General features: G+C 41.9%; 1 protein-coding gene across 9 annotated transcripts in view; it reads right to left on the reverse strand.

The window, feature by feature from the left end:
- EPS8 (epidermal growth factor receptor pathway substrate 8) overlaps nucleotides 1-16770 on the reverse strand; it is a 212708-nt gene that overhangs the window by 10528 nt on the left and 185410 nt on the right. For all 9 annotated transcript variants that reach the window (XM_044992386.1, XM_044992416.1, XM_044992406.1 and 6 more), the window contains one exon: nucleotides 3158-3389. In XM_044992386.1, coding sequence (XP_044848321.1) covers nucleotides 3158-3389 — 232 coding nt within the window. The remainder of the gene's footprint in view (nucleotides 1-3157; nucleotides 3390-16770) is intronic.

Raw genomic sequence — 16770 nt, forward strand, 5'->3', positions numbered from 1 at the left:
CTTTAAGTGACAAATCACTTATTCCGATAGATGCAGAAACTGACAAACTGTCCCCAAAATGAAACCGTAGATCTAGTTCATAGTGTAGGTGCAACATTACCTTGTGGTGATAATGACAGATAATGCAGAGAGAGGCTTAACTCTGAGGGATTTTCATTGCTGAAGTAATATTTCTGTAGGACGCTGAATCCACATCCTTTTGGCCCCATTAGTTAACGGCTAAATTAGTTCTTAGAGCTTTTCTTTAAATAGTCAGTCTGTTCCAGAAGGAAAGGACATAATGGGCCTCAGTGAAGTTAAGTTCAAAGTGCACTACAGTTTGTCTCAATAGGTCAAGTGAAAGATGCCCTATTGAATTAGCTCTACAGACTGAGAAATGTGTTTATTCAGTAAGGCACGTTTTCTACTTACTGGGAACATGGAAGGGAGAGCTCTCTCAGAGAGCTAAACATGGACATTAGTACAACTTTACCAGAAATGTTGCTAGGTTTTTTGCCATGCCAGAGAGGGGTAAAAAAGGGAAGAGCTAACAACCCACAAACAGCCAAATCGCTTAAGTTCTCATTTCAGTGTCACCTTTTCAGTCTGTAACAGTTACTTGTAAACTAGAGACAACGTAAGTGAGGCTGTATCTTTTATTGGGCCAACTTCTGCTGGCAAAAGGTACAAGCTTTCAAACTACACCGAGCTCTTCTTCAGTTCTGGGGAAAGAAATCAGAGTGCCTGATTTCTAAACTACACTATTAAAGTGCTGGTTTTAGACATATGTAAAACTGCTCAATTATTGGAATTATGTTACTATAAAAAACCCTTCTTATTTGAGGGATACACAGCAAGGGACACAGCAGCCATGTGTTACAAATGCCATTTAAGACACTGTTTTGGGAAGAACTTGAGATAACATCCATACAATGCTGGATCCAACGCCATGTTCTAGATAAAGTGCTGTGTTCTAATCTCCTGACATATGGGTTTGAATGGTTGGTAGAGATACCGAAGTTCACTTATGGGCCTGTCTATGCTACAATTTCAACCATGTTTAGGGGACTCAGTCACAGGGTTGTCTTCAGTTAGATTATGGTTCCTACTTTGTAATGCAAACTTCAAATCCTCAAACTTGCTAATGCCTCAGCAGATCTTCCTAGGGCTTTAGCCTGAGACATGTTAGACCCGGGGTAACATTTTCAAAAGCACATAAGTGACTGAGGCGCCTAAGTCCCATTTTTAAAACGGAGTTAGCCTAAATCCCATAGATTCATTGGGATTCAGCTTCCTACATGCCATGCCTAAGACTCTTCTGAAAAATGTTACCCCTTGACAATTTTATATCTTCTCTACAAAACAGACCCAGTGTTGTAACTAGTGTAACATAAATACACTTATAGAAAACCAAGTCCTAACGGAGAGGGAAAAAGGTCTTGGAAATGTCATCGGTAAATGTACATATTCATGAGTTTTCCAGTAGCCAACCTCTTCTGTCTCTCTTCCTTGATTACCAGGGAGCTCTTCTTAAAGATCTACCATAATTTCAGGCCACGTGCTCTCAGTCAAGCCAGGAAAATATAAGAAATTAACTCCTTGCTTGTTCTTCTGCAGTTTTAGCCTCTGGCTCCTGTCAGAGAGCCCTAACTGCTTACTAAATGCTGAATACATGGATGTGCATTAAAAGAAAAGGTAACTTTTCTCAGAATACTAGCAGGGCACTTCACATGCTGAAATACATTGCTGTATATCTGAACACAAAAATACATCAAGACTGACACTAAATTATTTTTTCAAATATATCACAATCATTTTTATAATGTTTTCTATTCAGAAAGGATTCCAAAGGCTTTCCCAAAATAACACATAGGGAATCACACTTTCCCATCGCTAACATGCAGCCACCTCTGGGGTTGGAGGTAATAGCTGTTGTACAGTTCAGGTCAGGATACAAAGAACAATATATTCAACTGAAATGAAAGAGGACGTATATGTAGGCATAATATAATTAGCTGAATTGAAATTTGGCTGCAACAGCAGGGTTAGACAAGAGGAAGGATGGTGCAGTTGTTAGGACGCTAATCTGAAACTCAGGGAAGCCTAGTTCAGTTCCTGTTTTTGCCACAGACTTTGCCACATGGGCAAATTAGTCTCACTGTCCCTGAGTTCCCCATCTGTAAAATGGGGGATAACAGCACTTCCCTACCTCACAGGGGTGTTGTGAGGACAAATACTCTAAGGACTGTGAGACGGGCGTCATAAGTATTGAGGTTAGATCTATACTTATGGCAGCGTGTAGAGAACAGACACAGCACACCCAGCTGGCATGGGTATAAACAGCAGTGTAGACAGTGAGACATTACTTAGGCGAGGAGAGTGGCCTACACGACTCTCTACGCACCCAAGCAGTGCTTCTCACGGCTGGGCTGCTATTTTTAGCAGTGTAGGATCCCACTGCCTCCCCGCTGCCAGAGCCTTCCCCCCGCCCACAGTGAAAGGCTCCCATGGTGAGGGGAGGTTGCAGGGGAAGGCAGTGAGGAAAGGCTGCTGCCGCCAGAGCCTTTCCCTGCACCTCCCCCCACCAGGGCCTTTTGTCACTGCCTCCCCAGTGCCAGGGCCTTTTCCCTCCTCCCTCCCCACTGCTGCAGACCTTCCCCGTCGCCACAGCCTTTCGCTGCAGCGTGTAGCTCCACAACATAGTGACAACCGTGTACGCAGCCTGCCTTTCACTGTGGCACATAGCGACGCGTGTAAGTGTAGATGTAGCCTGTGATACATAGACAGTTTAACACCCTTTTGCAATAAGTGTCATGAGGTCTCTAATGACATGAAGTGACCTTAGTTTTGTCTCATCTGAAAGACAGTATCTCCACCACTGCTCCTTATCATATTAAAGCATCTGGCTACTACACATTAAGAGGGAGAATCCCCAAACATCACTTCTTGCAGCTACTACTTGAGCTACTTTCCTCAGAGGACTTTCCTTCAAGTAGGGAACTGTCCCACCCCTGCTTAGCTTGAGTTATTGGACAGGAGCACTAGGTGATATGGAAAGATGATTTTTTTTAAGTTATGGTAAAAGCCAAATATCAAATGTAAAAGTGTGTTTTTTAAAATGCTAAAACGGATGGAAATGGTGGAAAATAGCTTTTCTGGCTGTTTTGAAGAAACTTACGATCCACTGGAAGTTGTTTGTGTCTCTGGCTGTCACGCATAATGGTACCACCACTCTCACTAGAGGTGCTGCTTTGGCGGCTAACAGTTCCTGGTGCTTTTGGCACAGGAACTGGAATAGGCGCTGGTGCAATAGGAGGGAGAGGGACAGGAACTGGAGCTGGTGTCGGAGGTGGTGATGGAGCAGCAGGACTGGGATCGGGTTGTTTCAGAACATAATCCATCCTTTGTTTCTGAAGAGATGCAAACACATAATTAGCTCTGCACTGTAAAATCCCTCAGTGTTCAAAAGACAAACCTTCTGCAGGAAAGCACCTGCGTACATTGCAGTCAGCAATCTCATTTCATCCCAGAAAGGCATGCTACTTGTCAGACATACAGCTTCACTTTCCCCAAAAAAAACGTACTTTGGCATCAATATTCTCAATGTTGTCTGTCTGTCCATCTGTCTTACTATTTAAGATCAACTCTGATTATCCCAACACCGTCACCAACATCTCCTTTTGCTAACGCCACAGTTGGGTAAGAGGGCCAAAGTTATGAGCAGATTCCATCCACATCTGTTTTGAGTTGCCTGGATGGTTTTATATACCAAGTTGTACTACCGTCACATTGGATGTCCATGGCCTCCCAATATTGATTATACAGAACTCATTTCTTTCCTCCAAATATGAAATCTGTCTAAAACTAGTTTTTTAAATCCAAAACTCCAGTTATCTGAAGGTTTTGAGTGGCCTCTGAGACATATGAATATCGGGAGTCTACCTGATTAAACATATGTATGAGAGCTGGGTAAACAAAAATCCTAGGTCCAAAACATACCCAAGCCTTTAATCTGCACTTTGCTGTTGACTCCTATGTCTGCAACAGATCAAGCCAAAAGCCCACATCTAGCAGTGATCGTTATGACTACCTAGTCTGACCTTCTGCATAAGCATAGGCCATATCTTTCACCAAATGATTCCTATACCTTTGGGGGAGGGAGGGAATCATTTCCAATTTAACCAAAAATTACATTTTACAGAATTGTCAGGAATCCAAAAAGGTTTTTTTTTTTTAAAGTTTTGTTTTGGGTCAAATGAAAAGTTTCACTCAACTCAAAATTAAACCTTTTGTTTTGTTTCTGAGCATTTTTAATATGCTATAGGTTTTTTATGAACAAAATTAAAGGAAATTTTTAACTGAAAAGTTGTTTTGAATAAAAAAATAAAAAGCTTTAATTTCAAATGTGTCAAACCAAAAGGTTTCAAATTTTCAGATTTTGGGGGTGTGTTCTTCCTTGAAACAAACAATTCAGAAAAATTGACACAAATCTGCAAAACATTTTGATGTCACTAAAGCTCTATTTTTTCACTGAAAAAAGGTTATGGAAGAAAAATTTCACGCAGCTGTACATCCACCTCAACAATTTCTGGTTAGTCTATATCTTTCAGAAAGACATCTAAACATCCCTAAACTTTGAGGAAGCGTGGACCCAGATCTGAAGTTTGTGGCTCAGCCTGCTTCAGTCTGAACAAGTTTAACTACAGAAAAATGTGCTCGTCACATGTTTTCTCTTGAGGCTCACAGGAAAAAAATATTCACATCACACATTTTTTAGTTTGTGTAGACAAAAACTCCTATCTGTATTTAAACAACTCCACATTTCTACCATGTTTTCAATTGTGTTATGATTTAAGTCTGTTTCTTTAACACAGTGATGCCTTCGTGGGTGTTTGTTACAATTTTGCCATCAAACTGTAGGGAAGTGTTGTGGTTATTTTCCTGCCTCTTTGTGTTGATCCACCTCCCACAACACGCTACATCAACTCTTGCAGCTGTGATGTATTATTTGGTTCAAAAACAATTTTGAGGAGCAATTTCTTTTTCAGAATGTACCAGATTATACTAAACGGTATTTTCCAAAAGGGTTTGCAGGAAAGATACATTTAGATACTCATACAAAATTGGGGTTGCCCCCTTTCTAATGGGACCCTGAAGCACCGCCACCTGCTCCACCTCTTCCCACAAAGCCCCACCCCCCTCCTTGCCCCCCAGATAAAAACCTGGACATCAGGGATTGTCAAATGGCACCCAGACCCACAAGCCGAAACCTGAACGTTGAAAACTGGATGGGTGGCAATCTTACACAAAATCTACATTGCCATGTCCCCTGCAAATTGTACAAGCTGAACAATGCAATATGCTAGCAATATACTCTGTATAGTTTGCAGGAGCAAAGTATTGACATTTCTAGAAGTACATCTTAATATAAAGTAGTGAGGCCTTCTTTCTTAGTTATGAGAAGTTATTCTATTTTTAGCGGGCAAAACAAATGAGTAAACTCCCCAGGCCCCAATCCTTCCTGGAGCACATATCTCCATCCCCCCCAGGACAGGTGGGTTTATCACAGATTAAGTAGGGAAATATTTGTGAGAACCATGTGTTAAAATATTAGCACATCAGTGCCTTAACAATATTTGAATATTCAACCTTTCATTAATTTTAACCAGCTGCCCCTATTCGTGAATGCCAAAATGGAGAAATTTAACCCAAAAAATATACGGGCCCAGATCTTTAGAGAGTATAAATTGGGGTTTAGCTCCAGCAGAGTTATGCTGATTTACAACAGCTCAGAATCTGTCCTATTGGTTTCAAAGCTAATAGATTAAACTGAGAAATGCGCTTCTATTTCTCTGTTGCAGTCTCTCATTATTTATAGTGGTCAGTTATTAAATTAACAGATCTTCCTAAATATGTTCCCCATAAAAGATTTTTACTTTGTTTCATGCAATTTTATTGTTTAATATATTACCTTACAATTATTTTTTGGTTTGGTTTGTGCAATCCAATGGGGGAAGCTTACAGGAATTCATGCGCTGGACATTTTTTGTGCTATAGCATTTGGGTGTGATGCCAATAATTGCCTTTAAAAAGATCATGATCACCACAAAAGTGGAATACGAATATGAAAGAACAAACAGAAAGCTACTCTTTAGGTGAAACAAAGTGGCAAATTAATACATCAACAGGTGAGTTAATGAATTTGTTTAAGTACTTCATAAGTACTTCGTAAAATGTTTTAACGAAATTCAATAATAATTAAATTCACAGATTTAAAAATGCCAAACTGCTATCCCCACAGTGTGATTCATGTTGTCTTTTAACACAGGGGAAAAAAGCATTACTGGTTTGATAGCACTGAATTAATTGTGCATTAAAAGGCAAAACATCAACGTTCATCATCACCACAATCAAATCTCAATGCAGGGATTACTGAATACCAGGTGTAACTCTTATTTGACATCCCTGGACACTTTCATTGTCAAATGAGCCATCCCACGAGCACTATGCCCATAGAAGAGACCAACTATCAGTTTCATATTTGGAAAGAAAATATAATCCAACAGAGAAAACCACTCAAGTTCTACATTTATAAGTGGAACTACATAAAACATACTCCAAAATTTGCTCAAGCATGTGCTAAAGCCAACTGTGTACTAAAACTGAGTTTACTCAAATTTTAAAAAAAATTCAAGTATTTGGAAGACCTCTTCTACTCATTCATCAGGTTACCTTCATCTATTATTATGAAAGCAACAAGTACGCACTACTGAATTTTTGAAATGATGCAACCCAAAAGATTCAGCCTACAAAGAGACATTTTAGAAAATCAGTAACATATAATAGCAATTTGTGTTACCTCTGCAAGCTCTCCCAGTAATTGCTGTGAGGAAAATGGAGTAAATTACATCAAATGAGATTGTTAGCACAATATTGGAACTTCAACCACATCAGCAGTTTTTAAAAAGCAATTAGTGGCATTAATTAGCTTTTGATACCAATGACTGCATACTTTATCAGCTTTCTTATTTTTTTTCTTTAGAATAGCAGGTGAAAAGTTGGTCACCTAACATACATATATGAAACCAAATGTATGATGACTAGTACTCATCTAACATATCTTTTCACACTTCACATCCAAATAAACAAACATTAAAACAGGTGGTAAGAAACCTAAACTGAAATAGACAAAGATTCAGAAACTACATCTAGGGAATACTTACTAATTTTGAACAGTGCACTATTATTCATTTTCATATTCATTCTTAGTTAAACCATTTGGGTATTGCATCAGACCTGCCAGGGCTCTTTAAAAAGGGATAAGTTTGAAAAGGATGTGTAACCTAGAAACTGGGGTCAATGGGACTATTCAAATGGTTAAAGTAAACCACATGCATAAGTACTTTGCTGGATCATGGCCAGAATGCTTAGGACATTGCTGGCTCAAGCCCTAGTTTTCCAGAGAATCATGAGCCAGATACTCAACTGATACAGACAGATATATCTCCATTAATTTACATACGCTGAAGATCTGGCCCCATGTATTTCAGAAAAGCTTGTTGGCACTGGAATTAGGTTATTTCAGGAAAACTTTGTATTTTACATGAAAAGGAAAGATCTCAAAAAAGGCCTCATCACGGTGGAGGCTACTTTGTCAAGAATCTTGGTTTTGCACCATTTGTTCGAATCTTTCCTCAGATACACATTCCAGCACAATAACTTATTTATACAAGCAATGAAGATCCCAACTCCACTTCTTGATCATTGCCAAAACACCAAATATGAAGCATTATATTTTCTATGTATATTTTGGCCATGTTCATCAACAAAACAGAATATATATCATGTTCTAACCATGACATGTATATAGCCAAGTTTATGTACAAGCTCACCCCCCAAACACTTAACTTCAGTCTAAGCAGTCAATAGAAATATACAGTCCTCGTGGATCTATAAATTTCACTAAGAAACACTCCTCCTTCTCTATTTATAACACTTTATCACTTGTACTGGTCAGTTATTCAAGTAACTAATCTTCCTAATATGTTCTCTGTGTAAGATGAAGTGTTAGCACAACTTATGTCACTGCGGCTTCATTGTCAGAAAAGAAAAAAAAAATGGAAATATAGCCATTTCTCCTGACACCTGAGATACTGCAATTTATTAGTTTGTGTGTCTGTACACACACACACACTATCCATTTAAGGCCAAATTTCACATGCAAGTGTCTCCCGCTGAAGTAGTGGGATCCAGACATAAAATCAAGACCAGAATTTAGCTCTAACACTGGTTACACTTTTTTGGAAAAATGTTCCAAAACACATTTCACATACTGCAGGCCAAAATATTGAACTCAGAATAACTTTTCCTTTTTTTATGTTGCACACTGCTTTCTTCCAGTATCCTTTTAGTAAGTCTCAGAGGTAATTACACACTTTGTCCTTTGTGTTTCCTTGTTTTTGTGTACTATAAAGAACCTCAACAATGTGTCTCATTACAAGGTCTATAAGGTGCCACAGGACTCTCTGCTGCTTTTGAAGGTACGTAAGTTTACATACCTATAATACACCCAAAGCAGTTCAACTTAAGAGTTAATCATACGATAAATTCCTATGTTACATCAAAGCATCAGGTTAATTTGCTCTCACATCATAAAACTTCACAAAGAAACTTCATCTCTTTCTCTTTGTATTCAGAAACATGTAATAAAAATTCATCTGAAGCCTTAGTTTAAAATTGGCCTCACTGACTAATGATGATTCTGGGCAGTAGGGATTCTGATTACATGTCCTTTTCAAAATCCCCATCTCTCCTTCCAAAAAGATACGCTCCATGGGTCAGACCTATATTTTTGTTATGTGGGTGTACAGCACCTGGCATAGTGGGGCCCTGGCCACCAGTCTGGTCTACCCATAGTTTTTGTACTGACAACTATTTTGATTATAGGTGTGATTTTTCTACTAAAATAATTAAAACAGTATACGTCTCTAACGTTGATTCGGCTGTATCAGTAGAAAGGTGCTAATAAAATACCGATATAACTTATTCCTCTACATTTACGGGAGTAAGGGATTGTCTACAATTGGAAATTTACCAGCATAACTATACTAATACGATTAAAACACTATAACATATACTAGTATAACTCCCCATGTGGGCACACTTATTCTGGAATAAGAGCGTCTACATGTGGCGTCACAGTGGCATAAATATAAAGGTGTAGTTATGCTGGTAAATTTCCCCATGTAGACTATACCAGTATAGGTTAGCGTTTAACATCTATATACTAGAATAACTTTGTTCGCACTCTCGGGTGTTGTATCACTTTAACCTCAAACCAATATAATTTAAGGGGTACAAAAATTGGACTGTGACTGGGGCATCCAAGGGCTACCACAATGCAAATTAATACATTATAAAAGAATAATAAATAGAAAATCAGGCTATCAAAGAAGAGTATTGGCCATGGGACAGAATCAGATTCCTCTCAAACACAGTGACAGAGGGCACAGAACGGTGATATCTTTGTGCCAATATAAGCAGCTGAAGAGAAGCGATGCCAACAGTGCATCTGAAAAAGCCAACTGAGGCAGAAAACAAACTGTCAAAGTGGGAGCCCTGTTTAGTGCAAGCTGATACATTAAACCGTAAAGGAACTGACAGTACTTTCAGAGCAGAGAAACTGTCGATAAGGCTTGTATGTAGAAAAGAGAGTCAAGAGAAAAAGCAGAAGAGGCAAAGAAAACTGCAAACTGGATGGCAGTGCACACACCTGGATGCAGATAGCTGCCTTCTGTCAATGCAGTCAGGGAAAAAGAACAGGAGAACTTGTGGCACTTTAGAGAGACTAACAAATTTATTTGAGCATAAGCTTTCGTGGGCTACAGCCCACGTCTTCGGATGCACAGAATGGAACATAAATTGAGGAGATATATATACACATACAGAGAGCATGAAAAGGTGGGAGTTGTCTTACCAACTCTGAGAGGCCAATTAAGTAAGAGAAAAAAACTTTTGAAGTGATAATCAAGATAGCCCAGTACAGACAGTTTGATAAGAAGTGTGAGAATACTTACAAGGGGAGATAGATTCAATGTTTGTAATGGCTCAGCCATTCCCAGTCCCTATTTAAGCCTAAATTGATTGTATCTAGTTTGCATATCAATTCCAGCTCAGCAGTTTCTCCTTGGAGTCTGTTTTTTTTTGAAGCTTTTCTGTTGCAGAATTGCCACCCGCAGGTCTGTCATTGAATGACCAGACATTTAAGAATGCTTAAAACTACAATACCCACCTGCTGAAGTGAAAAAACAGATTGACAGAGCCAGACGAGTACCCAGAAGTCACCTCCTACAAGACAGGCCGAACAAAGAAAATAACAGAAAACCACTAGCTGTCACCTTCAGCCCCCAGCTAAAACCTCTCTAGTGCATCATCAAAGATCTACAACCTATTCTGAAAGATGATCCCTCACTCTCACATATCTTGGGAAACAGACCTGTCCTCACTTACAGACAACCCCCCAACTTGAAGCAAATACTCACCAGCAACCACACATCACTGAACAAAAACACTAACCCAGGAACCTATCCTTGCAACAAAGCCCGATGCCAACTCTGTCCATATCTCTATTCAAGTGACATCATCATAGGACCTAATCACATCAGCCATATCATCAGGGGCTCATTCACCTGCATATCTACAATGTGATATATGCCATCATGTGCCAGCAATGCCCTTCTGCCATATACATTGACCAAACCAGACAGTCTCTATGCAAAAGAATTAATGGACACAAATCTGACATCAGGAATCATAACACACAAAAACCAGTAGGAGAACACTAACCTGTCTGGTCATTCAATGACAGACCTGCGGGTGGCAATTCTGCAACAGAAAAGCTTCGAAAACAGACTCCATGGAGAAACTGCTGAGCTGGAATTGATATGTAAACTAGATACAATCAACTTAGGCTTAAATAGGGACTGGGAATGGCTGAGCCATTACAAACATTGAATCTATCTCCCCTTGTAAGTATTCTCACACTTCTTATCAAACTGTCTGTGCTGGGCTATCTTGATTATCACTTCAAAAGTTTTTTTCTCTTACTTAATTGGCCTCTCAGAATTGGTAAGACAACTCCCACCTTTTCATGCTCTCTGTATGTGTATATATATCTCCTCAATATATGTTCCATTCTATGCATCCGAAGAAGTGGGCTGTAGCCCATGAAAGCTTATGCTCAAATAAATTTGTTAGTCTCTAAGGTGCCACAAGGACTCCTGTTCTTTTTGCGGATACAGACTAACACGGCTGCTACTCTGAAACCCATCAGGGAAAAAATATACTCAGAGAAATGTTTTGCTTTAGGGAGAAATAGTTTGTGATAAAAATCTTGTGTGTGTACATATCAACTTCTGTCCCAGGGGATCCATGGGTATTTTATCGAGATGACTTATTGTCCAAATACACACACACACACTCTCCTTCTCCCCATATGTGATTTAAATATATATATATATACACACAGATACAAAATAAAATCACTTTGCACTCTCAGACTACTAACTACCTCTGAGATGAAACACGGCAGCAGTGTAACAGTGCATAGCAGCAATACATCACTATTTAGGGCAGGAAGTGAAGAACACTGCAGACAGCTAGACCTAGAGTGAGAATTTAGGTTGGGTGGTATTGGCCATGATTGTCAAGATTAATTTCCCATTTCTTGAAAAAAAGTACTAAATGGGAAATTGAACCACTCTCAGTAATCAGGACACATTTACATATCAGGACATCCAAACAAGAACGTTTCTAACAGCTAAGTGTCCCCTTATAGCATAACACAGAATAGGATCAGTATCGACTCAGATAGAAAAGTGGCATCTTCTCAGTCACTAATAACCCATGTTATGACAACAAATTTAATAGAACACCATTTTATTAAGGAATAATATAAAGAGATACTAGCTCAGTTCAAAATGACGACATCTCTTTGGCCACTACCAAATGAGCACCTGGCATGTGTTTCCCTTTGTCACAGTACACTTCACAATCAACAGGGAAGTTAACAGTTGGCAATAGAGAAGTACATCGGTACCTAGAGCAGCTGGCAACAGACATGAATTTGGGGCACAAATGCTCAGTGTCAGGGGGAACTCACAGAGAGCTATTAAGCCAATAGCTAAACAAAAAATAAGACTTGAAAGAAAGGCTTCATGGTAGATTCCAAGGAATGTAAAAGACATTTGTCCTAACGGAGGATAACAGAGCTCTACCTTGGTGCTCACATGCAAAAGCAAATAAAAAGATAGGTTCGTTGGTACATTTGCCTTCTTTTGTAAGGATCCTCAGAATGACTGGTAAGAATTTAAAACATAACATTTTCTTTAGGAAGTTATTAAGAAAAATACTAGAAAAATGAATGACACTAGTAAGTAACCAGTTTGCTTTAAAAGGTACCTTTGAATAGATACAAACAGCATCTACTCTTCATGGTTAAAAAAAAACTCTTCGGGTGAGATCAGGGAGATACAGTATTATACTGATGCACAGTAAGCTTCTAAGTGTTTAGTAGCCTAATCATCTCTGATTCTAATTGTTTAAATGTGTGTTAGGGGGTTCTGAATGGAAAAAAAGGACATTAAAATTTGTTCTCGCTGAAACTGTAATATTTGAGGCGATTTAAGTAGAATTGTTAAAATGGAATCCAATTTACGAGTTTATAAAGCCCAAAAGGTTTGGTAGCATAACTATATCTTCCAGCTAAAGTAAAACTAAGGGCTTCTTTCCACTTCCCAGTGGATCGACAATGCGGTGATCAATCCACCAGGGGTCAATTTTGCTGGTCTAGTGAAGACCCACTAAACTGACCGCAGATCGCTCTCCCGTCGACTCCAGTACTCCACCAGAATGAGAAGAGTAAGGGGAGTCGACGGGAGAGGGTCTCCTGTCAACATAGCGTAGTGTGGACCCCACGGTAAGTAGATCTAAGCTACGTCAACTTCAGTTATGCCACTAAAGTAACTCAAATTGCGTAGTTTAGATCGATTTTCCCCTGTAGCGTAGGCCTGCCTAAGGCAGATAAGGTTCATTGAGGGACCAGCTAAACCCAAGTAGGTGTGATCAATCCATGGTAGGCAGGGTTTTATTTCCACCACACCAGAGTGTTTGTATATGTGCACGTGTGCTTAGATATTGAAGCTAGTGGCCAGGATTGTGTCTCTATATATAGGCCAAGTCAGACATGCTGCTGTTTTCCACAGGATTGCAATAGTTAGAGAGAAGTACTGAGGGATGAAAAAGGAATGGAGAGGGAAGAGACAGAATTCCCTAATGCAGGGCGCCATGGCACCCGCGGGGGCATCTAAATGTGCTCGTGTCCTGGCCGGCGATGGAGCATCCACCAAAATGCCGCCGAATTTCTGAAAATAGACGCCTCTCGATGACATCACTTGCCGCCGACAAGCGACGTCATTGAGAGGCGTCGCTGCCGAAATGCCGCAGAAATTCGGCGGCATTTCGGCGGGTGCTCCACTGCCGCCACAGTCCTTCGTCTGGCACCCGCCAGATGAAAAGGTTGGGGACCACTGCCCTAATGCTTTGTTCTGTTTGCTAATAAACACACTTTGGTTTTAAGAAGAATGTTCTGTCACTGGCTCCTGAAGTGCAGGTGACAAAACCCAGTTGGACCTGCTGGGTAATGATGGTTGACATATAGGCTACTGAAGCCCAGAGCCCAGTCTAAGAATGGTGTAATTGTGCAATTCCACCCTAAGACAGGTAAGAGCATGAGGCCTGGCACCTGAGGGTGTGCTCTCAGAGACCAAAAATGGGAGAGAGGTGCAGCTAGCTCTATAATCATGACAAATCCCGAATAAGCTCAAACACTCCTACAGCATTTGAATTTTCCTTTGGAGATCTCCCTTTTAATACTGACCAAGCCCAACTCTGTTATGGTTTACTCCTGGGGGAAATTCTGCATCACTGTGCATGCACAGAATTCATGTCCCCTGCATTTCCCCGCCCCCCTGCAGAAAATACATTCTGCTGGAGAGAAGCTGCAGTTATGCCTTTAGCCCACCAGGTGCCAGAATATAGGGCAGCCAGCTCATTGGCCAGAGCAGTCGGCAGCCGATAGCAAGGAAGAGAGGCTGCAGTCCTCATAGCCCCTGCCCCCGGCACCAGGTAAGGAGGCATGGGATATGGGGAGGGAACAGAGTGAGGCACACAGTTCTGCTGGAGGGTTACATACACTGGGGCTCAGAAGGGCTGGTGGGGGGGCTGAATGGGAGTGGGGGTGCAGGGCCACATAGGGACAGGGGTAGCTGGGACACATGGGAACAGGGCAGAGGGTGCATAAGGTCAGGGATTTGCTGAGTGGGGGTGCAGGGACACTTGGGGAAAAGGGTAGAGAGGGGGTGCAGGGACATGCAGACAGGGGCAGATGTGCCTGACTGAATAAGAGAAGCTAGGAGTCAGCCATGGTCTGCATGGAGTGGTCCCCAACTCCCTAACAATCCCTCTCCTGCAAAAAACAACAACCCTGTTTCATACTTCTCCCACCCACACCCAACAACCCTCCAGGTTCACTCCAGGGCTCCTACCCAGCAATTACTCCTCTCTACCTCAGCTCCTCTATTACCCATGACTCCCCCTAGCCATTGCACTGCTTCTGTGGGGTGCAAAAATACATTTTGTATTGTAGTTTAAATAAATTATTACTCAAAATTCTGTATTAATATGCCTAATAAGGAATCTATTTGACAAAAAACATTTCCTGAATCTTTTTTTGTCTGTATTGTTACAGATATACTTGTTCACAGGTATCTTTGAATTATTTTGGTAATTTATTTCAACTGGTGTGATAATATTGTGTTGTTTTGATAAATAATATATGCAAAATTTTAAAAATATTGTCCACAGAATTTTTAATTTTTTGGCACAGAATTCCCCCTGGAGTAATAGCTGCAATATAGGAGAAGTGAAAGCATCTACCTAATATACAGCATATTCTAACTGATTCCTAACTGACAAAGTCTGATAAGTGCTTTGCAATTCTTCAGAATTGCAAATGGCATAAAAATGTGTAATTGTCAACATTAAATTCCTTGAAGAGCCTGGGGGTATGTCCAGTGTCAACCACTGATCTTACACATGTACCTTTGGTAAATTTTATCATTGCTTTATTCTAGGTCATTTATCAAGATATTAAAACACCACCATGTCTAACAGCAGCCCTTGAGGAATCCCAGTGGCTTTCTGAGTTCAACTGTACTACACAATCAATTAGAGCTGGGCACATTTTTTGGCTCAAACTTTTTTTGGGGGGTGAAAAATGAAGATTCATTAATACTGAAACAGGAGATCACAGTCAAGCTGGAAAGGCATATCGAGTGTGGTCCCGCAGGGATTGGTCCTGGTCTGGTTCTGTTCAATATCTTCACCAATGATTTAGATAATGTCATAGAGAGTACATTTATAAAGTTTGAGGACAATACTAAGCTGGGAGGGGTTGGATGCTTAGGAGGACAGGATTAAAATTCAAAATGATCTGGATAAACTGGAGAAATGGCCTGAAGTAAATAGGATGAAATTCCATAAGGACAATGAAAAGTATTCCACTTAGGAAGGAACAATTTGTTGCACACATACAAAATGGGAAATGACTGTCTAGGATGGAGTACTGCAGAAAGATCTAGGGGCTATAGTGAATCACAAGCTAAATATGGGTCAACAGTGTAACACTGTTGAAAAAACAGTGAACTCCATTCTGGGATATATTAGCAGGAATGTTGCAAGCCAAGACACAAGTAGTAATTTTTCTGCTCTACTCCACATTGATAAGGTCTCAGCTGGAGTAGTGTGTCCTGTCCCGGTTACCACATTTCAGGAAAGATTAGAGAAAGTCCAGAGAAGAGCAACAAAAATTATTAAAGGTCTAGAAAATCTGACCTATGAGGAAAGATTGAAAAAATTGGGTTTGTTTAGTCTGGAGAAGAGAAGACAGACATAATAGTTTTCAAGTACAGTTGAACCCTGTTATGTCGCCGGCCTAGGGGTTTGCCAAAAATAGTCCAGATAACCGATGATCGAGATAAACCCCTATCCACCCCCCCACCCCTGAACTCCCCTGCCCTCTCTCTAACACCCCCTCCCTGCCCCCTTACCGCGGTGCCTGCACGTGGCTGGATCCGGCGAAGCGGGACGGGGAAGCGGGGCCGGGCGGCCGTGGACGGGGACCCGGAGCCGGGCAGCCAAAGAAGCGGGACCCGGTAAGCGGGCCGGGCGGCAGGCGAAGCGGGACCGGGTAAGCGGGGCCGGGCGGCAGGCGAAGCGGGGACCGGGTAAGCGGGGCCGGGCGGGCGGCGAAGCGGGGACCGGGTAAGCGGGGCCGGGCGGGCGGCGAAGCGGGGACCGGGGAAGCGGGGCCGGACGGACGGGCGGGCGGCGAAGCGGGGACCGGCGAAGCGGGGCCGGGCGGACGGCGAAGCGGGGACCGGCGAAGCGGAGCCGGGCGGCCGGCGGGGCGGGGACCGGGGGCGCGGGGCCGGGCGGACGGGCGGGCGGCGAAGCGGGGACCGGTGAAGTGGGGACGGGCGGACGGGCGGGCGGCGAAGCGGGGACCGGCGAAGCGGGGGCGGCGGGGCGAAGCGGGGACCGGCGAAGCGGGGCCGGGCGGACGGGAACCGGGTATGCGGGGCGGGCGGACGGGAACCGGGTATGCGGGGCCGGGCGGGCGGCGAAGCGGGGACCGGCGAAGCGGGGCCGGGCGGACGGCGAAGCGGGGACTGG

The sequence above is a fragment of the Mauremys mutica genome, chromosome 1, assembly GCF_020497125.1.
Source record: "Mauremys mutica isolate MM-2020 ecotype Southern chromosome 1, ASM2049712v1, whole genome shotgun sequence".
Lineage (NCBI taxonomy): Eukaryota > Metazoa > Chordata > Testudines > Geoemydidae > Mauremys > Mauremys mutica.